The 26372-nt window shown below is 37.8% G+C and overlaps 1 protein-coding gene across 1 annotated transcript; it reads right to left on the bottom strand.

The window, feature by feature from the left end:
- Positions 1-951: 951 nt before the first annotated feature.
- paqr6 (progestin and adipoQ receptor family member VI) lies at positions 952-26033 on the bottom strand. The gene is made up of 8 exons (XM_042489215.1): positions 25899-26033; positions 13426-13697; positions 12133-12260; positions 9989-10194; positions 6489-6615; positions 4676-4772; positions 3982-4126; positions 952-2745 (listed from the first exon to the last, which is right to left on the bottom strand). The coding sequence occupies exons 1-8, from the start codon at positions 25912-25914 to the stop codon at positions 2480-2482; spliced, it is 1257 nt and encodes a 418-aa protein (XP_042345149.1). The 5' UTR covers positions 25915-26033; the 3' UTR covers positions 952-2479.
- Positions 26034-26372: the final 339 nt, after the last annotated feature.

Genomic DNA, 26372 nt, shown 5'->3' on the forward strand with positions numbered 1-26372 from the left:
CTACAACAGTTAAGTAATGTGACACCCCGTCTCCCATTACGCCCACTAACAAGAGTAGCCTGCATATTATTATATATTATTATCACATCTCATTTTTGTTCATTATTAAACCTTAGAAGTTTCATTTTCTTAAAACAAGTGAAAAAAGCAAATAATTTTGCCTGTTTTTCAAAATTGTATTGATTAATCTGCCTTTTCTTCTTAATTAATCAATTGTTTTGTCTATGAAAGATTTGAAAAAAAAACTGAAAAAATGCCCATCACTTCTCAAGTTTTGTCTAAGAAGGTAAAAACCTAAATATATTCCATTTAAAAATACATAAATCAAAGAAAAGCAGAAAAATATGAACATTTAAGAGGCTGGAACCAGCAAATGTTTGGAATTTTTGTCTGAAAAACTGAACTAAATCATTAATTAAATATCAAAATACTTTTATTAATGGACTGACCAATTAATAAACTAACCATTTCAGCTCAGGTAATTTTGTTGTTGTTGTTTCTCTGTTTCCCATCTTTGTAATATTGTCTGTATTATCTAATGGATTAAATCTTTAGAACCTGAGCAAAGTGGCTTCATTTCTTTCAAAAACATGGAAGTAATAAGTTAGTAAAAAAAGTTAAAAAAAAAAAAGAAATTACCTGAAAATTAGCAAAAGAAAAGGGGGAAAAAAAGACATACAAAGAAATTACGTAGGAAAAGAATGAAAAAAAACAAAAAACAAAAAACAATTCTGTAAAATAACTGTATACATGTAATAATGATACACATAAATGTAGTTTTCTGGACATTTTTCCCTTGCTTTTTAAACAATTTTTTTTTTTTTTTTTAAATCTACTCATTTTTGCAGTTTGCAGAGCATGTCTTTCCACATTATTCATTGCTTTTTTTCCCCATGATTTTGAAAGTAATCAAATCAATCAGCTCTAGTTTCAAAAGTTTAAATTCCTGTGAAAAGTGTCTGAATGCAGCACAAAAAAGTGATGTCGATTCAGGTTTTAAAGGGTTAAGGTACACACTGGAGAGTACCCTCATCACGTTTTTTTGCATCTTAAAATCCCATTTTATGTTGCTTGTGTAATACTTTTATTTTTTTTTGAATATGTGAAAACAAATAAATTAGTAAACTTTTGTTTGATAGGAAACCTGCGAAAATATTTTTTCACTTGTTTTAAGAAAACAATAATCACAGTGAGTGAATCATGGATTTATTAAGAATTATTATTTTTACTAAACTATGGTACTATAGATCTCCCCGAAAAGAAAAACATATATCTTTATTCCTGTTTACACACCTAAAACAAGCAACACAATTCCAAGTATATAGAAGACACTTATTATTTTAGTCTCATGGGACAAGATAACCACAATATATATGGAGTGTTATGTTTCTTTTTATACTGAATATTTACCATAATACTGCAATACCAAAAAGACCCCCATATTAATACAACCCCAGACTAAATATACCCCCCCCCCCCTCTCTATATCTCTTAAGTTATAAACCACAAGTGCTGGAAATTTGACTGGAATGAAAATATGCAAAAAGCTTATAAAGCTGTAATAAAGCCGCTGAATTGAAGTGCTTTTGTACATGATAAAATGTTCAGGACAGACGAGACGGAAGAACAAGAGAAAAACGGTGCTCAGAACATAAAAATTGTTCAAGACCCTCAGGGGGCATGAGGCCACTATAGTGTTGCGATGGAAACGCACTGTTATAAAAATGGTACCTGTCTTAATCACTGCTGCACTGAAACATTTTTTTCTCCCACAGATTGTGGGGTTCATAATGAGGCAGGCAATCTGAAGAAAAAAAAAGAACCACATGACCTGCAAATTAATTCCAGTCAGTGCAGAGTGGGATCAATAGGTGGATATATAAGAGCCGGCAACTCAATCTGCATTATATTATGCAGAGTTGAATGAGGGGTTGTCTTCATGCATAGAACTAAGTGGTCCACTTACAAAGAATACTTTCAGCAAATCCTTAATAAAGTAAAGGAGATTCTGGACTAGTAAATGCAAAAAGAAGCATCATTAATTGTAAATATAATCCCTGCCAACTGTGACATCAGATGTTTCCAGTTTGAGGTTGACTGTAAACACTGTGAATGAAGTGCGGGTCTGTGATAAGGCACTTGTGCGTTGTGTCACAACAGCATGCTTCCTGCAACCCAGAGCCTTTTTTAATGCACATTGAGTAACATTAAAAATAAATTAAACAGACTTTTTGTACATGTTTTCTCACAGATTAATGCAACATCAGAAAAAGGCTTCAGTAAGTGCGTCTGGGTCCTCAGCTGCTGAGCGAACACATGAACAGATAACTTCAGGTGTGTAACCGCGTTAGAGATTCTTAAGCACTGACCATGATGTATCAACTACTACTGGTGTTAAATGACAGTGAAACACACGGACAAACAGCCCAAACCTTTACTTCGTTGAGCCATGTTGAGGCTGTTGGTGGAGAACGCGCCCTCACTGCTCCTTGCACTCGCACGGTGACACGTGCGGCTGGTTGGAGGTGTGGCAGCGTTTCCACAGCAGCGGGGCGCTGAAGATGACAATAATGCCCAGGTTGAGGACGAGGCTGGCGGCCAGCACCCCGATGGTCCCCAGAAAGGAGGGCATGGCTCCGTGGGCTAGAAGCCACGCCCGCCGTGACGCCATGTCTGCCACCACGCCCTCCATCTGGAAGTGGGTCCCCACCACGGCACTGATGTGGAAGAGCTGGTGGCTGTGGCCTATGAGAGGAGAGACGGCAGGATTCAGAGTGTGAAACGAAGATGAGGATGTTAAACTGTGAAAATGTGCACGACTGAATCTCACCTCTGCACTGCCCACAACATTAAGAGAAACATCATGAACACTATATCAACAATGTCAAAATCTCCCATCAATCAAACTTAATGCTGTATCTCAAATTTCACACTGTGTGTATATATCTGTATGTGACCCTGTCTATACTGATCCCTACTTTTACCCTCTTCATATTTTTGTTATCCATACTGTTACCTGATTTCAGCACTGTATATACTGTTTATTTTGTATATCATGTATACTGTATATACTGTTTATTTTGTATATCATGTATACTGTATATACTTTTTATTTCATATATAGTGTATATTATATATTCTGTTTATTTTGTATATACTGTATACTGTATATACTGTTTATTTTGTATATACTGTATACTGTATATACTTTTTATTTTGTATATAATGTATACTGTATATACTGTTTATTTTGTTATTTTCACATTTGCTCCTTATGTGGATTTTTTTTTCAGTTTTTGGATTCTTCTTCCCAAATTCAATCGGTGAGTAATTTACAAATGATCATTTGGGGTGTGCAGTAGTGCTTTAAACTTTGCTGTGTTTCAACAACTGCTTTTAGGGAGATATTTTTTAACAGCAATAGCAAACCATCTTCTTTTTCTCTTTTTTTTTTGCACAATCAGTGACAAACACAGCAGCTCTTTCTTTGTGTGAGCCACTGGTGCAGAGCATTTTTACACAAACCCTCCTTGAAAACAACCTGTTTGAAACCTTACCAAGGTAAACAGCTGTCCATTGAGCCAAAAAAAAAACAGCCATGAAAATTTGTTTGGAGAGTTTGCAGACTATCAAAAAAAACAGGTTTCATACTGAGCCATTATTCTGTGTCCAGTACTTGGCAAAAAAACTGTAAAACATAAAAAAACATGCAAAAGCTACAGTCTGATGTGGAGGGTTAAGCCTCGCTGTGAAAACGTCACTGAAGCATCTTCTCCCATCCAAGTACTGACCCGGCCCGACCCTGCTTAGCTTCCGAGATGGACGAGATCGGGCGTGTTCAGGGTGGTATGGCCGTAAGCTCTGAAGCATCTTCTGACACACTTTCTGTGCTTTTGTTATTTCCTCGGTAAGGGCATCAAGATATGAAGTACTTTTCAGTATATGCTGCGCTAAGCCCAAATAGCCAGTTACAGGACATACCAAAGTAGTCGAAGCGGCCGGGGGCCAACCTCTCCGGGAGGTGGGCGGTAAACAGGAAACAGGTGAGGAAGGCAAAGAGAAGGTGATAACAGTGACTGGACAAGGCGTCGCTCGGGCTGCAGCTTCCCCCGCAGCACAGAAGGATCTACAGACAGATTTTAAAATTAAATATATATATATATATATATATATATAATATATATAATTTTTTGACTGATTTTTAAAACACTATTTGTATTTTTTATTTCAGTCTCTCAAAAGAAACAGAGAAGATAAAATACTGATCGAAGGTGTAAATATTCATGTGGAAGTTACTGTTCTGCACACTGATGGCTAGAGCATTGTTGACAGCATTTTTGAGCTACTTAGGGACAAAATGAACTTGCACAAACAATCACAGTGATTAGTAGGATTAATTAATGGCAGCAATGCCTTTGTCTTAGACTAAGAAAGGAAATCAGTTTCTGGGTTAGTGAGCCAAAAATCCTGTTCAAAGTATTATTACAGCCCAGTACTAATCACCTCTGAGCACTTACATAATGACACCAAATAACACACTCTGCAGCTGCATAATACGACAGTTCATAGTGGAAATAAAAGCTTTAAATTCATCCAGAGAAGAATAAACGTGTGCATACAGTTTATTCTGATGTCTAGATAAAGGAGCATCTAAAGAGACAATTCTGACACTCACCCTGTAAAACAGAGGGACAGTGTCAAAAATAAAAGGAAGGACAAACGCTCCTGTCCTCAGGGCTTTACTTCTCTGTGGGAACTGCAGCTCCAAAAACCTGTGGACACAATCACGTGGCAGTAATCAAGTGGTTTCATTTATAGTAAAAATATAACCCAGCTAGCATTTCAGCGACATCCGGAAGGCAAAATACAGCACAAGGTGACAGTATAATGTTAGAAACTCAGTTTAACACTTGATTTAACTTTAAATTCAATGCATGCATCCTCGCTTCCTATAGCTCAACACGTAAGATAAGATACAACAAATATTTATACAAAGGGACCGCTTCACAGCAGTTGCAATACAAAGTTAATATAGAGCAGATATAAACTAAATCCCCTACACAGCACCAATAGGCATATTTTTCTACACTTAGTAAAAGTAAAATATAAAAACAGTTTTTTTTCTGAGGGGACACATTTTAGGTGGGGGATGGGGGGGGGGGTCCTACCAAAGAAACTTTGAGCCTCAAAGAGTCCATTTCCTGCATTCTGGTGAATTTTCATGCACATATTTGAACCCTTTCTGCATCAATTTTCAGTGGAAATATGGTACTTCCTGCTTCAACCGTGCATAGATGCTTTATCTTCTTTCCGTTTTATGGCAGATTGCCATCTGTGTTTTTGAGCTTGCATAATACCACCACCTACTCTACCAACTATGAGTCACATTTTAGCAGTTCGTCCTCCGCTACTTTAGCTTTCACGTGTTCTAAATATTGAGAAGGACATGTACCCTGCCTCACACCCAAAACTGACGCCTATATGATAATGACAGTGACATATTCCAGGAATAGCTGCAGCAGGTCACCGTGTGTTTAAGAGCTGCTGAGCCCAGAAGAATTGCATTTGTCTGGGTTTCAGTGGAGAGTTTAAGTGTCACATGATGGTGTAAACGCTGTCTCAGCCGAGTCTCCATCCTGGCAACACAAGTCGCAGGAAAACACTAAAACCTTACAGGCATAAGTAAGTCGCATTTATATAATCAAATGCTGTTGTAGAGGGGTTATCTGCATTTGGTGACATCTGTTTTCAGTCCTTTGAACCCGTAGGCCTGATGGTAAAAAACAGCATTTTATCATTGAGAAAATATTTCCAAAGACAGGCTGTTTCTCTCTCTGAGCAACAAGGAGAGAATTCTGCAGCAAGAGTCATGACTAAGACCAGAAGGAGAGCACATTGTGCCTGTTTTAAAGACTTTGAACTGGCTGCCTGTTATTTTTTATTAGTTTATTAGGCACTGCATGGCCTTGCACCAGACTTCATCTCAGAGATGCTTTTAGTAAATAAGTGACAAAGGCCATTCAGATCCTCTGACTCATATTTTTTTATTTTTCTGCAGAGTTGAGCTAAAACATTTGGTGATTCTGCTTTTAGCCGTTACACTCCAAAACGCAGAACAGCCAGAGGATCTGAGAGGAGCTGGAAATACTGATGCTTTCAAACGCAAACTCAAAACTTAAAAAAAAAGTCTTTTTAGTCTCCTTTTTTTTTTTTTTAGATCCATTTTTGCGGATTTCATATGTTGTTCTTGTTTTTGTTTCTTCAATCAAACCGTAAAGCAATTTGAATTTCATTCAATTTGTTTAAATTGTGCTATATGTATATAAAACCTGATCGATCAATTGAAATAATATCACTACCTTGACAATGTTTACTTCATTTTACCTAAATTCCTGAAAGCAAGAGCACCAAAAATGCAAAATATTCCAAAATGAGTTTCACATTTTGACCAGAGGCAGAGAGTCATTATGTATGCCGCTGAGTCTTACCTGGAATAGCAGGACATGCTGGTACAGAACAGTGTGTTTCCAATGGCAATGGGGACAAAATGCTGATGGAGCCAGCTGTTTACCCAGCAGTCGGGCATGACGTAGTATCCGTAGCTTATGGCACAACCTGAACACAAACACAGGACAGTCAAAAAATAAAAAGTTAATTGATTTGACCTGAGAAGTTACGGTCATTCTAGGAGATTTCTATGTGGACTTTTACCTTCCTTTCTATCCTGCATGAGCTCTTGTTCACTTTTATAATAATAATAATACGGGAGAAAAAACAAACTTCCGGCACTCATGCATGGAGCAGGGACAAACGTAGCTGAATTATGTTAAAAAGCCTTTATTCAGAACATGGCTATTTGCATAACAACCAGATTTGACACTATGGCCTTCACCAGGGTGCAAAAAAACAAAAATTAAAAAGGCAGCCTTTTTGCCTGAAGTTTGTTTTTCCTCCCATGTGCTGACCCTTTTTTTCCAATACCATCTACGTTTTTTTCTTGAGTTTCATATGACAAAGACAGTCCTCGAGCAAACCACTACCTTGTTTTAAGAAGTTTGGCATATCAATTGTATGTTTTCAATATGTAGCAAAATGAATAAAATTTAAACCAGGATGGTTTCCTTTTTCAGGAGTCCTTTGCACGGAAAGCAGGACAATTATGTTAAACAAGTAAACACAGAGTAAAGACTCGATGATCAGAGGGGAAAAACACTATATCACATATAAACTAAATGATGAAAAAGCACAACAATGTTCTAATCTAATCTAAAAATTACCAAAATTAAAAGGAATGCATCAAAATATTTACATTTTTGCATTTGAGTATGTCTGCTACAGTGATTTCTAATATAACCACTAGGAGTCGCCAGAGTGGAAAAATTTCAAATCCTTCACATTATGGCATCTCAATTTCTTTGTGTTTGAAATGGTTTAACATGACGGGTGTCTGCAAATTCAGTTTGTTTTGAATACCAAGCGAAGATCTGCCCACCTGAAAGATCTGACTGAACTGGAAGACGTCATCTTCTTCCCTGCAGAGCGTCTCCTGTACTGTCTTTACTGTAAAGTTTATCCTACAAGTTTTATTCCTCTGCACTGAGAAAACCCTCCTGTGGATTTTATCTCTGAAATGGACTTTTGAACATTTTAAATCAGGCAAATCTTAGGCCCTAAGAAGCTTTGTGGTAGAATAAAGGGGATCCATTATGCTCATTTTTAGGTTAATGCTTGTATTTTGAGTTTATTCAAAATGTTTACATGCTTCAATGTTAAAAAACTTTTTATTTTCCACATAATATCTGTACTAAAACTCCTTTATTCATCTGCTGTCTGAGACACTTGTTTTAAGCCCCCCTAACTGATCAGCGTTTCCCGATCTTCCTTATCTTGGTGTCTCTGCGGTGTCACTAAAGCCAGGAACTGACTCTAACTGATTAAAGCTGAACTTTCTTTTGTTGAAATTATTTTTTCTCAAGCATTATCATGTGGCTGAATGTACTTTCAGCATTGTAATTTCAACAGAGGAATGACTAACAGAGAATAGTTGCACTTTTTATCATGAAAAATCACAAATAAAAGCCTCTAAACAGCACTGAGCATGTTCCAGCAGCAATGTGAAATGAAATCGGGGAGAAATGTACAACATCAGGTACTAAAATTACATGTTCCACTGTTGAAGCATGCAGCTACATGTAGCTGTGCAGGCTACGCAACGTAAACACTTGCAGTAGCGCCTAAAGCGGATGACAATATACAGAAATACTTCACGATGTCGATGTAATCTTGTAGCCAAAGTAGAAAAAAACAGTTGGAAGCAGAGTATTCAGAACATCTGAAGCCATTTTTTTTGCACACAGAGGCTACTTCTACCTACATTTACAAGTTTACATTTAATACTAATATTCATACACATACTATATACATAGTATATGACAGTATATGACAAAAAATAAAGAAAAGCATATTAGGTCCCCTCTAAGTATCAATCTGCAGGGGACCACACCATTTATAAAGAGAACTGAAGAGGCCCTCAGTTAATGTTTGACTGCTGGTCTGTAGGTGGGATCCTATATATGCTGCTGAGATGAGAAACACACCCACAAAGACAAACTCACAACTGTATAATCTGAACTGTACACACTGACTATATATGCAGCTAAAACACATAAGTCTGTACAGGTCTATAGGTTGAGCGCTGACAAAATAAATCTGTCTAGCATGTATGTACTCGCCTGCAAACAGGCAGATAGGAACAACTGGTGCTGCAGGAAAAGTTTTCAGATGAACACTTGGCACAAGGTAGATTCATTTGTTGAAATTCCACTTTAAACGCTGACACAGAAACAGGGAAATATTACTCATAGGAGAAAAGGTTGTGGGGCCAAACACGCGCCGCCGAAGCTGCAGATCCGCCATGCAGAGGCAGAAAGGAGAAAGATACTTTTACATGCATAGATCACATCCAGCTGGCACAGTTATGTTAAAAGACAAAAAGAGGCAACAGTACTCTGAATACTCTGCTCTGTCATTTGCGAGAAACGAGAAAAAATAAAATTTAGAGTGTTTGCACTTCAACAGATTTTTTTTATATTCTGATTTTCACTTAGGTTTTTGTGCTATTAAGTTATTTTCTATTATACCCTAAACCAGGGGTCAGCAACCTTTATAACCTTTATTGACCAAAAATAATTCCAAAAAACTGTCTGGGGCCGCAAAACATATTTGAGCCTTGTAGTTAACATAACACTGCCTATTAAGTCTAAATAAGTCTATCAATATTATTTGTCTAAATAAGTATTTATTAATATGTTTTACAACAATGTGGCTACTCTACAGCGGGCTATTCATGATTATTTGGTACTTCAACTTTCTGGAATTTGCAGTCAACACAAACAAATCTTTTTACAAACTGTTAAATTCTCGATTTTTCTGTGAGACTTTTGGATTTGTAGTACATAACAAGCCTAGTAAGAGAAACTCGACACAAGTCACCGTCATTGAGGTTTGGCAAAATTTAGAAGAAATGGCGCCAGGCCATAGATGTATGACACAAATTTTAGTTAAGTTTAATTTTATTATTCGGTGGGTTTTCTAAAAGTGGAAAATGTAAGCATTTATTTGGACTTAGAACAGAAAACATAAATAAAATATAAAATAAAATTAAAATGGGAAAAAAATCATTTCCATGATTTCTTTTATTTCTTTTCTTTTTTTTTTTGAGTGTCAAAATCACTGGGGGCCACTAAAGAGGGGCTAGAGTGCCGCATGTGGCTCCTGAGCCACAGGTCGCCCACCCTTGCCCTAAACAAACTTATTTTTAATAATCACAAAGTAGCATGAAGCAGTTGTATTAAACTTGGTGTTCAACTTAACAACAGAGCGCTCAGACAATCATTCCTCTCATCACTTCTCTGAGTTCTGCAGAAACACAAATATTTGCACCAAACGTTGAATTTTTAGGATTCGACCATTTCGTCTGAAGTCTTACCCAGACTGTAGAGGCTGAGCGCTCCGTAGTCAAAGAAGTAGCAGATGTGGCGAGATTCAGGCGACATGGTGCTGAAGGTGTGTGCGCAGCTGGAGGTGAAGGGGTAGATGCAGATGAGCAGCATATACACCAGCAGGGGCCAGGTGTAGCTGTCCGTCAGGAAGTTCATCGTGGAGCAGAGGACACAGAAACGCCACAGAAAGTACCTGCAAAACACCATTTTGTCTCATTTTTAAAACTCAGTCTGACTTCTACAATCTCACACTTTCCAAGGCTGTTTCTCTTATTTATTTGGATTCAGGCTTATCATATTTTTGGGGATGCTGCCTCAATTTTTTTTGCCCCACCTTTCAAAAAAATCTTTATCATACCATTTATCCACATGCTTATTTTCTCTACAGCACTATAAAGAATTAACTGTAATACTTTTCCTAATCTGTAAATTCTTACAAATTCTGATGTTTTAACAGCTGGAAAAATTAACACGTGCGTTCACTTTGCTGCAAGATTTAGTCTTGAGTACTCTGGTCCCAGTCACAACCTCGTTTTAGATTTTTAAAAAATAATTTTGAAAATTTGTGCGTGTGTGAACATTCTGCATTTTTACTGTATATTATTGCAGATTTTTAAAAAGCTGATTTAAATAAAAAATAAAAAATAAATTTAAGAAAAAACACTGGTGATGTTATTTGGCCTCATGTAGGTAGTAATTTACGAACAAAATTCTCCTTTTATTTTTTGTTCACATCCTGATTTGTTAGTATGCATTGAGTTCTGCAATTTGCGGAAGTATATCCATAGCAGCTGCTGTTTTAAATCAACTCATCCTTAAACTTTGTTTAAAAAATGCCTAATAAATCTACCTTCTACCATAGTTTTCATTTTGCTCTTCTCTTAGGTCATTTATTTTTTATGAGTGTTTGAGATTACACAGAGATAAGAGAAAAACATCTTCTTTTTGCAGTCTACAAATTGTTTGTCCAATGCAAGGAAACACAAATTTAACATTTAAGGAACATTAGAATAAAGCAAGTTTGTTATGTAATTCAATTTTAGATTTTTACATATGTAAGAGTAATTATCATGACTGAATCATTAATTTTAATGGGCTATTAAAAACTATCAGTCCATTGATCCTAATTAAGACTATAAAGACTCTGGGATGATCTGGCGTGTGTTCAGCCTCTAAATGTCTTACTGCTCTTAGATGCTTTGGTCATTCAGGCCTTATGTAGAAAATATGATTTTAGAGATTGCACAGATCTCTTCAAAGAGACAGATGAATGGATGAGCCAATTCAGACTGCCAAGAGCACAGCTTTTAGATTTGTGCAATACTCTGGAGCCTCCACACCTGCATCTCTCCAGCTCTTGAGCATGTGCCAGAGTGCTTGAGCACCTGCCCTTCAGTAGTGTTTAGAGGGTGCAACCTACGCTAACAACAAACTATCAGGCACGCTCTTCAAATTTATGATCAGGTCAGAGGAGCGTTTGGTGCATCCGGAGTTAACTTTTCTTATTCTTATTTTTTCTCTAAGGAGAAAACTAATAGAAAATATGTGAGAAACTTAAAAGAATGTTACATGAGGTCCACTGTCTTATTTTGGTTACAATTTAAGGAGGACTTACAGTGTTCACACCAAAAAAAGTTTCTGTATATCAATCTGTGGAGTTAACAGTTTTAATGTGGAGCGAAAACAATGTCCAACCATAAATCAGTTTAAAACAATGAATAAAAACATGATTTTCATGAGTTGCAGGGATGAAGTTTGACAATCACAAGCTGTATATTCCTTTTTTTCATAATTTATCTTCCTCCTTTTTCTGTAAATAATAATGTGAAATTATAGATATTTGATTTTGAGTATATGGGTGTATGCATATAATGTTTAATTATAGTATAGGTTTAAATTGATAAGGAAGCTGGTTAATTAAAATTCGATGACTTTTAGGTAAGCGATGGGATTAAGTAAGTTTTTTGTGTTTTTCATTGTCTGTACATATTACATTTCGTCTGTCTGCTTGTTTGTATAATCATTTCTCTCTCTTTTTTTTTTTTACATGTTTGAAATAAATCAAAATCAAATAAAACTAAAAATAGACACAACCAATGAACATGTGACCAAAAAAAAATGTTGCACACACCATGTTGGCAGGAAGTGTGTCCAGATGTTGATGGTCTCGTTGTTCATCTGGAAGCTGCTGAGGACACAGTCCAGCGCTGAGCTCCGCGGGTGACGGTATCCAGAGATGATGCTGTCCTCCCTGAACACCTGAGGACCACACACACGGTAATTAATGTGGGCAATTAATGCGGGGGAGTAATTACGCTGTACAAACGTCTGCTGATCCCTGTGAGGAAAATATCGCCGCTCGCTGGATCTCTCCCTCGGAATTTACAACCTTTCACTCGTGCTGCAGCCTAAAACTATTTGTCTCGTGTGCTTCAGTGCAGTGCTTCCCAGCACTTTTGGCTTGTGACCATTTAATATGAAGGAATGTCTACTTCCATCACAAGTTTCACCATTTATAAAACCTTTAAAAAAAACACATTTTCTAGGGAGAATTTCTGGTTGGATGCACTATGAAGGAAGATAAACAAAGATGACAACAATGTAAATATTTTCCCTCGTAGGAGATCTGATATCAACTTGCCAATTCGAGAAGTCTGCAGCAGAACATTTCAGTAACTGAAAGAAACAGAAATGTTGTTCAACACATAAAGATACTTCAACATATACTGGACGTCAAATATCCACAGCTATGGCCTTTTAGGTATCTTTATAAATATTTACAATCCTACTTTATTACTGACTGATACATCAAATATGTCATTCAGCCTAAACCGACTTAAGCTTCTATCTTATTTCCATTGATGGTACTGGTTGGTGCAGTTGGTCTCACCAGGGAAAAATCCCTCGCACGTGATTTGTTTTAAATAGTTTAGTTTGGAAAAAACTGACAAAGATCATAAACAGAACCAAGCAGACAGAGACAAACAGCTTCCTTATCTACAGAAACTCAAACATTTAAACTCTACAAACACAAAATCAAGGGTGTATTTTAGTGCTTAACACTGAGACTGTCACTTGGAAGCTGTGATGTAAAACCACTGCAACAATGACTGCTTATTACATAAGGTAAGGTCACTACTGCTATGCATTTGGAGTTTGGCTTTTAGCCGTTTGTTTTCAGTGTATAAATACTCAGAGGTAAGTATTCACAGTGTGGTGAAGATAATTGTAGACACATAGTAGTACATAAACACTAATGACAACAAGCTTTACTGAAATACTACTATTGTTTTAACCACTGACATATTCCAACATAGTCTAGTTTCTTTGGGGTATTTAATGTTAAAAAGTATTTCATATTGGGCTCTCTGAAGCCGTGTAAAGATCTACTGGACTTGTAGAGAAGACCTCGTTCTGTCCTTACTTTGGGGACCTGGTGGATGTCGAAGAGCTGGGGAAGCTTGATGCTGAGCATGTCTGTGGGCAGTCTGATGGCACCCCTCCCTCTCTGACAAACCTCCCAGAGCCTGGCGCGTCCCCCTCGACAGAGAACAACCCAGACGGGGTAGTCAAATTCCGGGATCCGGGCGCCTTGTCCTGGACCGTCTGGCTCCCATCGTAAGCAGCGTCCCCAGCCCTGGCTCCACCCGCCTCCAACGCCACTACCGACCCTGATCCCCCGCCACACTGGAAACACTGCAGACACACAGAAACAAACACACACACACAATGAGACACCGACAGAACAGGAATGTCTTCATTAGAGATTTACTGCAGCCTCACGTCACCAGCTGGTCTCTGAGGCCTTCTGACCAGGTTTTGTTGGTTGTTTCCCGCTCAAAGTTTTTAACTTAAGAAGGAAACTGTGCTTTTGGGGTTCAGGCTCATAAAAATGTTGAAGCTTTATCAGAATTGCTGCTATTGTCATGGTGTGTGAAATAACCGAAATTAGTGGTGTTACCCTTTCCATTGGACTGTTGCAGGGGTGTAAAAATGATCAATTACATAATTAAAAGTTTCAATTGGACAATGTAAAAAAGCTCCATTACAAGTAAAAACCTTGCATTCAAAATCCTTTTTTAAAACAGTGTGTGAGATTTTGGGGGATTCAGTTAAATCTAGTGGTGAGGATTGCTAACTGCAACCAGCTGAAACTTCTCCCCGTTAAAATTCCTTCAGTGTTCAGGAGTTTTTACCGGGAAGCAGAATTATCTGCAGAGGTTTCTTTCTCTCTAAAGCAAACAGACCAGGTGAATAAAGCCGTAAAAGACACAGAAAAAAAGAAGTTTTACTTTACAAATTAGTGTTTCGCCAACGCTGTTCAGCACATCAGAAATGGGCGACCACCACATGCTAATGTGTGCTCACCTTTTTTCTCTGATAACGTATCCAGTTGTTTAGGAGGTTTTTACTGGGCACTGAATTATCTGCAGAGGTCTGAAAAGGACCAGGTGATTTAAAATGGTGAAAACGCTGAATAAAGCAGATTCAAGAAAAAAAATCTTTGTTTTATGATGCTTTTGTCACACTGGGGTTGCTAACTACAGTGGCTGATGCGAATGTGAGAATCAGTGTTTGGTTTGTCTATTCTGGGCTGCTGTAGAAACATAGCAGTGCTGGGGCGCCTAGTCAGTCACCTGACAGCGCTGGCGTCCCATGTACAAAGGCTATATCCTTGCTGCAGCGGTGGCGGGTTCGATTCCAGCCTCATCTTTTTGCTGCATGTCATCCCCCCTCTCTCCCCCTTTCACGCTATAACTGTCCTGTTGAATAACGGCAAAAAGCCTACAGAAAATGTCTTAAAAAATAAATAAATTGGCAGTGCAACATAGTGATCTTTGTAGAGGATTACCTATGTAGATAAAGAAAAAAATATATATATTATATATATAAATATATATTCTTATATATCCCTGTAAATCCTACACACTGGACCTTTAAGTACACATATACACGCACAACATATTGGATAACTGAACATAGTGTTTTAAGTTCATATTAATGATGTTCACCGAGCAAACGTTATATCAGCATTAAAGTTTTTATGACAGAGTCCTCTTGAGAGTGTCGTTTTTGTTGACTGGAGCCGACTCAGAGAACAATCTCTTATTGTGGCTGCTCTTGAGACATACCCAGACATAAATTTGAAGAATGCCTGGCATTGTTACACTGCAGTGGCCTGTGACTGAAGGCAAGCATGTAATAACAACATGTTTGTGAGGAGAGAACATATTAGACGGTACATTCCTTCTCCGTCACCAGAAAGGTAACGTCATCAGATAACGGTGACTTACACCACAACATGTTTTTAACTTTACAGTTTGTACCTTGACAATATCTGGCTGTCAAAGACATTAAACAATGACTTAACATCACAAACTCTTCAGCATGTACCAAACAGCTTTTTGTTTAACTACTTACGGAGATACTATGCAGTATTTTCCTGAAAACATGTACAGACTCATACATAAGTGATCCCCAATCATCAATTAAAACCCACTCAAAGTGTGTGGCGGTGTATTGGTGCCTTTTTTTTCTTACTATAAATAGTAAAAAACAAATATGTTGAGAAAGTAAATGGCTTTTACTTTCTCTTTGGCTGGTGAGTGTTTACAAATACTAACCTACAACCCTACATAGTATACCTTTAAAATATTTATTGATAAATCTATCTATATTTTGCAGTTTTAAATACATTTTTGAATACCTTTCAAATTATTTCACAAACAGTGAACAATAATTCACTGTGAGATTAAGCTTTTATTATAGACTGTAAAATGTCCCACTCAGCATATATTTTGTTCACACATCTTCAAAAACGTCCATTATGTTATGAGTTTATATGAAAAGTAAATACTGTATTATATTATACAAACCTCTTAAATACTGATAGGATTAGCCAAAAATCTCCAGTATGGGTCTGGCTCAAATGAGCATTAAAAATAAATATAAACCACTGATAAATTAAACTAAAATAATCTAATATACTTACAAAACCCCTTACGTCTTTCCTCCCAAAACAGTCCGTAAGGTCAAGTGCCACACACTGCCTTAAAGCCATTAACACACCCTGACTGTATGTATAAACTGCACTGTAGGGACCTTCTTGTTTTGCTGTAATGATACAGTTGTACTCTTACAGAAACTATGCCAAGTAAACTCAGTATGATTCCTGTTATATACATACTGGAAACTACTGGTGGTAGTGCAATCTCAGATTTGAGGAGACATGAAACAGTCATTATGGCCATCTTAAAATTAAGTGAATTCCTCGAACTGAAAGACAGAAATGTAACACACTATAACCCTTGCAGCGTTATTAACCTGCCCGTGCACATCAGAGTTTGGGTATTTTCCCCCAGACCTGACAGGCAACTCTCCTGTCAGGTCTCTTGCAGTGTAGGAGCAACAAGAGGAGGCTGCCACTTACTGCAACCCAGCTGCAGGCGCCGGCCTGTTAACTGTGACAAAGTGAGCTTTGTGGAGGCTAAAGCCTTGAGAGTACAGGGGCCATGCTGCACACTGCACTGGATGGAAATGAGGCTGCTCACACACACACACACACACACACACACACACACACACACACACACACACACAGTATCCTACCACGGAGAACATGCACAAATACTCTGAGCACTCACATGCGTGCAAACTGGTACAAATCCTGCATTCATCACGGCTGGATAACAACAGAACACACACAAGACCACAGCTTGTGATGATGACAATAGCTTTGAAAAGTCACTGGGTTCACTGTGTGAAAAAAAAGCTAATTTGAATTCAGATCATTGGACACAGTATCCTACCACGGAGAACATGCACAAATACTCTGAGCACTCACATGCGTGCAAACTGGTACAAATCCTGCATTCATCACGGCTGGATAACAACAGAACACACACAAGACCACAGCTTGTGATGATGACAATAGCTTTGAAAAGTCACTGGGTTCACTGTGTGAAAAAAAAGCTAATTTGAATTCAGATCATTGGCATCGTGTAGTGCCCTTGATTTGAATAGCGATGATTTGGGTGTGTATTAGTTTTACAGACTTGATGATGGTTTTGAATGTTATGTCCATGCATGCAAAATCTATATACAGTAGATAACAGTCTGTGAGAGATGAAAAATGAGAGAGGGGACTTTTTGAAGCCAAATGCAGCCTTCAAAGACCAAACAACTCAAGAGTGTAATGCCATTCATTTTGGACAGTTGGGGCTGCATGTATAAACAATGTGTATGCACAAAAACCATGCATATGCCTCTTCCCATGCATGAACTAGTATTTATAAAGGAAGATGCAATATGAGAATGTGGACACCTCACACAAACTCTCAACCAACCGTGCACATGGTTTTAACCCTCTGAAACCTGAGCAAATCGGCTTGATCTCTTCCAAAAACATGGGAGAAGGTGAAGCTCAACTTATCAAGAAATGACCCAAAAAATTAACAAAAAATAAGTAAAAAGTTACAAGAAAATAAGCAAAAATTAGCAAAAAAAAAAGAAAGTAAAAAACAAAAAGAGGCAAGGAAATGGCCTGAAACTTAAAAATATTATATATTCTGAAACATTTTGAATACAAAAATGTAATAACAACAAATATAGTGGTTTTTTTTGATAATTTTCTAATATTTTTACCCTCTTTCTCTTGCTCTCACCTATTTTAAACATTAATCTTCAGGTTGTGTTCTTGTCACCTTTATACTGCTTTCTTGCAGTTTGCTCATTGTCTTTATTTCTCCTTTTTACCAAAGAGACTTAAACCTATTTGTGCTCAGGTTTCAAAGGCAATGTACTTGTGAAAGGCCTGAATGCAGCACAACAAAAACTGATGTCAATCCTGGTTTCGAAGAGTTAACTGAAATAGCTAGAGGTGATTTGATAAGGACCAGAAATGTTCCAACACTAGTAGCAAACTGCTGTTGTACACACAGAGAAATGGGATGAAAAAAAATGCATATACACATCATTTCTGTCCTTGTGTGCACACACACCCTTTCAGTCCTGAATAAACAACGAGTTTTATGCATCTGATGCTTTAAGTTTAGGACCAGAGAAACTCTTGAGGACATGAACTCTCATCTGCAATGACCGAGGAGACGCTTACACTGTGGCTGCTCAGAACTTCAGTGACCAAGGAAGCATGTCAGTGTGTCCTGTCATGCTGTCTAACAAGTGTACAAATCATCTGAGTATGATTTACATTAACACTCCCAGGCACAAACATGGAAAGTGTTTATAGCAGAGCAGAAGTCAGCGAGGATGAAAATAGTGTGCTCAACTTTAAATGCAACATACAAGACGAAAACAGCACTTAAATCAGAGTTTCAGAGCTGAGGACCAGAGCAGAAACTTCAGCATGACACGTTAGGCCTCTAATAAACAACACAAAGTGATAAACGAGTGCATTTTTTCTACAGCAAATCTAAACCAGAGAGTGCAACTGAACGAGTGGAAAAACAGTCTGACAACTTAACCTGCATTATTACTCAACTCCCCATGATCTCAAGACTAAACACACAGCACATGAAGTAATAACACTGGACTTCTCAAAATCAGCTCCCACAGATTTACAAAATCTAGAGATTGTTACAGACAGTGTTGGCCTAAAGCATTACAAACACGGCCAAAAACAAACTCCTTCTCAGCCCACCCTGGAGATCATCCTGCACACTCCAAAGAATACCACAACATGATATAAAACACGTAGATTTGAGCTGACTGAGTTAGAAAAGACACGTTTAGTCTGCCCAACACAGACCTACAAGACAGGGTTAAAAATCTACAATTAGAATTTGCTCTCCCTTTGCAGGGCCTCTCTAATACTTGGACTGAACAAGGACTTTTTGTTTAACTGGTTTATTAAATCTTGCATGCATCCTCCAGCAAAAGATAACATCCACCTCTAGGAGCTGACTGTGGTTTCCTGCAGATTTGGGGAAAAGATAACTGGCTCCTCCTGTCCAGCACTACTTGGAAAGTCATGTCAAAGTGGATCTAAAAGGAGTTTTTGAGTGAGTCGTGTTTGCGGAAGTGATTTTTAACAACTGTCTGCTCTTGACATTCAGCTCATGATATAATCTGATGATGAAGAACCAAACCACAATGTGTTTTCATTCAACATGATTTCAGCTCTGTTTTGACACCAAACATCATTGACTTTTGAAATTATTCAGACCTGTCTACAATCATCGCGATAAGAAGCCAAAACTGAAATTGCTTATCACCTGATTATTTTCCTCTTCACACTTATTTTCTTACATAATTATTAAGTTTTGCATGCAGTAAAAGTAAAAGTACTGAAATGGTGTCATATTATTTTTATTGTTGGGTCCAATTTATCAAAAAGGAAAGGATACATTTTTTTTAAGTTGCAGTTAACTGCTAACTCTCAGCAGGAACGCAAATGCATCTTTCCCAAACTATTCCTTTGAAGATGAAAGTCAGCATATCAACCACAGTCATTTTATTTTAGATCCAATGTGTTTATGTTGAATAAAAAGCACATTATTGTCTTAAAAGTACTCCACTGATTTAGCATCTATCTTCTTTAACAGCTGGACAGTTTCAAGAATAAGGATCAGAATCACTGCAGCAGAATCATCTCTATTTCATAAACACTTCTTTTTTTTGCATACGCAACTCAAAATGCAACACAACCACCAACAGCGCAGTCAGAGATTCAGGTTTAGCTTTAGTTAGTTTTAGCCCAAAAATGATCCTCACCTTACCCTAACCAAGTGCTTTTTGTGCCAAACTGTTACTGAACTGTTAGGTCCCTGACACACCAAGCCCGTGGTTGGTTTGTCACCCTAGTTTGTTGGCACTCGTCGGCCCTTGTCACTTATTTTTCAGCCATTTCAGTATGTTCAATCAGAGACAGCAGAGCCCGCCATTGAATGAAATCGCTCTGACTGGCAGTTCAGTTCCATGCACAAGAAGACAAAAGGAAATGATGAAAACAAAGACACAGACTACACCTGCATGCTGGTATGGAGTTATTTCCTCTCCTGCAGGGGCACAATATATGTGCTAGTTATTAGTTGGCTACAGTTTGCAGTTTGTTCACATGCAACGTTTTGGCAGAAACAGTCGGCCTTTGTCGCCATCAGTTCTTTGATGCTGGTTTGGAGTGTCTGAGCATTTAAAAGTTTTACTCAAACACTGGGAAGACAAGTCTGATGACATGCAAGATTTTTTCTTCCACTGCTCATGAGATTTACAGCTACTTCGAAAACCAGTTACCACTACCAGAGTGCAACTGTTACCTGTAAGTCCTGAAGCAATTCTGAACTGACCCAAACTGCGCTTCCTTCCTTTTTCTTGTTCTTCTCGACATCTCAAATTCTTTCCCACTCTCTCGTGATGTCGCCACATGACCTTTCTCAATGGACGTCTTTATGTGCCACAGGCTGACAATAACGAGGCTATGTAACAGAGCATGTTGCCCACACAGATGGACACATGTGCCTTGTGCTGCATGTTCATTATTCTGCAGTGCAAGCTGTAAATCTGTCCTCCTGCAACATGTTCAGTCCAACAAAAAAAAAAAAACACTCAACCTTTGGGTTCACAAAATGTTAAAGCAATGTTTTTAAAAAAGAAAATATGTTTATTCAGTCCTATTACTTTTTCAATTTTGTGAATTTCTGGCATGTGGTGATTACAGTTAATAATATAAAATTACATCTGTGATTCACCGCAGTATTTTTCCTTTCGGCAACCACGCACAGATCATGCCTAAACGTGCTACAACCACCTGTTTGCTTTTGCAACTGGTAAAGAGAAAGGACTAAGAAAATAACCATTAAGAGAGCTAGTTTTTCAAGTTCCAAATCCCGAGAGAAATTTAGGACCTACATCACCTACATTGACGTTTAGATTTTAATGGATTGCTATCATTAACTGGTGAGGGCACGGTGATGACCTGTACATAAGCTACATTCACAGAAGCCTCACTCTCTGTTTAACAGCCTCGTCCTGCATTAGAAAAATACGCCGTCTTGGAAAAATTATTTCACTAGAAGTCAGTGAATGTCATCATGTATAAAAGTAGTAATCATATGAATGTATGATTCATCCATGGTCATGGTTTTGCATTTTCAGAGACGTCAGAGTCTGTCACTGTCTGCATGCAGGCGTGTAAGGAGGCTCCAGGGTGTCTGAAGGTTAAGATATTGTAAGATGAAGACCTTGTAGATATTCAGACTCCAACAGATTGGATCAAAGGCCTGTACTACGATGCCAGGTCAACATAACCCAGAGTATCTTTTGGTTGTCTGGCTTCACCAACCTCACAATCGGCGTCTGGATAACCGTTATCACAAAGCTGGTTGTCTATTAGTTTGGTCAGTTCTGGGTTTTCTTATCCAGCCGCAAGTACTTTCATGTGAAAAAAGCGGGGATGTTAAGTAAGAGTAACATTATCAGAACCATGAATAAAGTATTTCTTATGACATGGAAAGAAACGGTGACACTAATTATCTGCGGTAATGTGATTTTTTTAATGGGACATCAAAAAGTCATAGCCATCAGAAACGTAAGCGACCTATAATGTTGCAACAGAATGAGAAAATGTAAAAACGCTACAAATAATTTCCGAATATTGAAATTAAAACGTAATTTAAGCATAGGTAGGCTATATATGAAATAAGCAGAGAGAGGGTTTTTTGGCTGTTTAGCTGGATAATGAAGAAATTCCTCCGAGAAGATCTCATAAAAATACTACAAGTGATGCCAGACAGTTTCTCTACTGAAGCAGTGAATGGAAGAGTAGCTTAGTTACTGACTGATCATGAGGTCTATCTGACTGGCATGTTGCATTTATAATAACGGGAGCCAATTAACTGTGTTGACTCTTTTTCTAAAAAGAAAAAAAAAAAGACTATTTCATTTTTATTTCCAGCTTCAATCACATGGTGTCTCATGTTGTTCTGTCCGAGCTGCGGTGATGAAGGCAGAGTGTAAAAACAACCACACTGTCATCTATCACTTCTGATCGGTTTTGCACGATTAAAGTGCAGCTGAAATCATCATCATGCATCTTTCCATTTGCAAGACACTCGGTTTAAAAACTGGAGTGGAAATAGAAAAGCTCTAACAATACAAGGATTCCTCTAGCCTATAAAGACATGTGCGCTTTTAATCTGTCTCTCAGGACTTTTGTCCATGTTGGGTACAAATGTTTATACATCATGCGCAGTTAAAACAACCACAGAGCTATTAGAACAATAAAAAAAGAAAGAAAGAAAGAAAGAAAGAAAGAAAGAAAGAAAGAAACCTCCTAAGTATGTTTGATTATTAAAAATACATAACACAGACAGAAAATCTTATAAAAAGTTCCTCATATATCTCTGATGCAATATTCAAAGGAAAATCTGCTCAAAAATCATCCAAATCACTGGTTTTACACTGTGGTTACTACACTCAGTATTTAGGTTAATTGTACTTGTGTCAGATGTTCTGTACTGTTATTGTTATGCAATGACGATAATATGAAATATCCATAACATATATAACATTATTAGGGGTCTTTCTCAGTTTGCTTAATGACAGAAAAGGGTTCTCTTTAGGACAAAGTTTGGGATCCACTGACTTAGACAATCTAAACGGACTCTCTGGTTTCATTTTGTCAAAAGTCAGTATTTTAGGAATAATTTCATTATCTATCATCAATTAATCTGCCATTATTTTCTCAAATAGTCAATTTATTCCCCACCCCAAAAAATGCCTATTTGGTCCAAAATTCAGAGGTATTCAGTTTTTTTTTTCCATGGAAGCAAATATTCATATTTAAGATGCTGTAAAAGCTGCACATTTGATTGAAATACTATCGAAGTCGAAATAAGGGGACGTGCAACATTAAAATCACAGGAGCTGGAATATTTTGAGAAAGGTTAAATGGTTGTTTCTTTCTCTTTTTGTTTTACTCACCCTTTTTCTATTGTGTTATGATTTAAAAATCCTAAAAAAGAACGGTGTCCGCATTAGTTTTGGAAATGCAATAGTTCTCTTCATACTGCATTTGTATATTTACCAAAAATTTCTATTTCTATACATATTTTCTAATGTTTTGTGCAAATTGACCGGCCACTCTCAATAAATTGCTTAAGGCTAAAGGTAAAATGTGTTCACTATTCTCAGAACAACAAATCATATTTGAGACATAAGGAAACCCTCTTTGGTATTGACCCCAACACAAATTACATCATTATCATTTTTATATTTTTCTCAGTGATAGCGAAATGCAAAAATTACCATTTCCATTAAAACTGACGCTCATAATGCAATCGATTCTCGGTACAAAAACATAAAATTGCAACTTGTGCAACCCAGATTTTGAACTAACAAATTAAGCTATTTTTAAAGATTTTCTAAAATTTTACAGACTAAATGATTAATTTCTCCTGAAAAAATTAATCCTTGCATCTGCATCTTTCAGATCTCTTATGGCGCAAACGTTTGACTGCCCTCTGACCAAGTCTTTGAGGTTATTTTCTACACTTTGTGGGGTAACCCTGCACGCAGGAACATGTGCTAAACCTTGTCACGAGACGTGTTTTATAACTTCCCTGTTTTGGCTTTGAGTCTGAAGCTTTGAGTCCAGAGGTGTTCCTCCGTGGTCACCCCTTTCCTGGTATGTGTCTACATTTCACATGAAAGCACTGCTCGGGGTTACGTAACGCTGTGCGTTCTTAGATCACAGTAGATAACAGCAGGAACAAAGAGGTAACCGCTGCCTCCCCTACGCAGACAAAACTGTACATTTCTATTAAAGAATCTTAATCTTTTATTGTACTATTCAATCAGGTAGTTAATTCAAAATCTGGTGTCTTTTATGACGAGACCCATTTTTCAAAAGTGACAAATCCTCTGGGTAAACGATAAGCATGTGCCTATGACTTGCATGTGACTGCTGGTTTAATTATCTCAAATCTGAAAAAGAACATGATGTTAAACAGAAACCAGTTACAAGTCACTGCTAAATATGAAGTCGTAAAATTAAGCATGGGAGAAAAACTCAGCTGGCTAGGTGTGCTGTGGAGACATGCGCACGTCCCCACCCCCATCTCCCCCTGCTTCATTCCTCTATACCTGCAACCATCAGCATGTCAACAACTTTATCCACGTCACATGAGAACTGCCCGTTTTCAAACTCAATTTTATGCTTCTTTTTACTAGTTGCAGTGAAAGAAAACAAGAACATTTTAAAGATTTTGCATCAAAGTGATACCCTACTTTCACCATTTAAAAGTTAATCTACAAAGTGTCACAAAATAGTGAAAATGTCGATCATAGTTTCCCAGTGTCCAAGGCGAAAAAACAAAATGCTTTGTTTTGTCGGACCAACAGTCAAAGACCCACAAAATATCCAGTTTACAACAATATAAAATACTAAAAATAAGTTAAAAAATGTATAGATGACCAAAAAGTTTAATTTCCATTTGCTTAAAAGGTCTGGTGTGCAGGATTCACTGGCATCCATGAAGTTGCAGAACTGAAATTTCTCCAAAAAGTGTAGGACAGTGACGACCCGCGGGCCAAATCTGGTCGGCAAACCATTTTCTAATTCACAATGAAAACAGAGTGATTCACCCTGGGAATTGTTTTTGTACTTTTAGGTATCAGAGTGCAGGAAAAAACATCACAACAGAGATTATTTATCAAAAAAATGATCAGCGGAGGATCCCCCCTCACCACCGACAGAGGTCCTAGCTAAGACCCTAAAGCCCTAAAATCCTAGAAATGTCCTACAATCCTCGAAACTTATGAAAATCCTCGACACATGAATGCGCTGCTGCTACTGGCCCCTCTCCTCCTGCCATTTCTCATATGTGGCCCCTGAGCAAAGCAAGTAGAGAATCCCTGGTGCAGGAAAACTACTGTGACTGACACAAAAGATTAAGGCGGTATTACCAGTTTAGTGAACAAGAGAGACACAAAAAAAGAGGTCTATTTTTTTAAAAAGCGAAGGAAAAATGTCCTCTGAACTATATTCATAATTATATATTTCAAATTAATTTTGCAGAATTATTATGATTTTTAAGCTTTTTTCAGTTCATTTCCCCCATTTTTTTAATTTATTTTTTTTAAACTTTTTATGTTTTAATGGGGCAAATTTTCAGGTAATTTTTGATACTTTTCACAAATTTTTTTGCGAACTTTTGGGTCATTTCTTCTTTTGTTGCTCATTGCCTTCTTCCCATGTTTTTTAAGTTAATTTGCCTGGGTTTCAAAGGGTTAAATAAATAATTTCATTGTATTTCCCATCTTCAGTGAGCAACAGTTCTGCGTGAAAGGAATTAAAAGCCTGTCCCATACAGACGCCTGCCACAAACACAAGCCCGTTGACTTCAGTGATTTAAGCAAATAATAGCTACTAGTTGAAGTTTAACGGAAATGAAAAAAATGACGGATGCAACTGTGAAACTCGTGTTGGAAAAAAATGAGTCAAACAACAAAACACATTCCCTTACTCATGTCCCGAGAGAGCTGTAAACTGAGAGAGACGAGCTCAGTCCCATGTGCTGCTAACTGCTTACACTATGGAAAAATCCAAAACATCTCCAAGTTGGAAAAAAATAGCGACATGTTTTTGCCTGAACACATCTCCGGAGCAACAATTACGGACAAACACGGCTGTCACATGGAGCTAATTTGAGTGACTTGTCTCAAACTCTGTTTTCACGCGTGTTTTTATGTCCTCTCCCTTTTCAACTCGTTAAATCAGGAATTCCTTTAAAAGCAGCTTTAAAAAGCAACTTTGTTAGGCAGCGTCAGCTCAAGAAGACAGGCAGCTTTACAAACTCAGCCTCAACAATGCAGCGATGTACAGCGAGGAAAAACACCTCGGCGTCTTTGTCACAGAGACACTTTGTTTCTTTGACTTACCGCGACCCTCCGGCATGCGGAGGTTAAAGGTTTCCTCCTCGACTGTCTCCGTAAAAAACAAACGCTAAAAGCTCCCCGTGTGTGTGACAGCCTCGGCTGGACGTCTTTTCTTCTCCTCTCTCGGTTTTGCAATAGTGTCAGGTCTACAGCCTCCTTTTCTCCTCTTGTTCCGCGCGAGCCAGTAAGAAGCGCTGCTCGGTGCTCACGTGGATCACTGGAGCAACAACAACACGAGCCATGTGTGAGCAGCGCCTGTGCGCGCGCGCGCTGCTGATGACAACACCAGGGAGACAGATTTGTAAAGATGGAAAAACGTGGATGTGATGATGGGTGGAGGAAGTATTCAGATTCTTTACTTAACCCCTTTGAAACCTGAGCATATGTGCTTGATTTCTTTGAAAATATGCAAGACGGCGAACAGAGAAGAAATAGACCAAAAATTAAAAAGAAATTGTTACAACAAAATTACCACAA

Source organism: Plectropomus leopardus, chromosome 7 (assembly GCF_008729295.1).
Source record: "Plectropomus leopardus isolate mb chromosome 7, YSFRI_Pleo_2.0, whole genome shotgun sequence".
In the NCBI taxonomy this organism is placed as follows: domain Eukaryota; kingdom Metazoa; phylum Chordata; class Actinopteri; order Perciformes; family Serranidae; genus Plectropomus; species Plectropomus leopardus.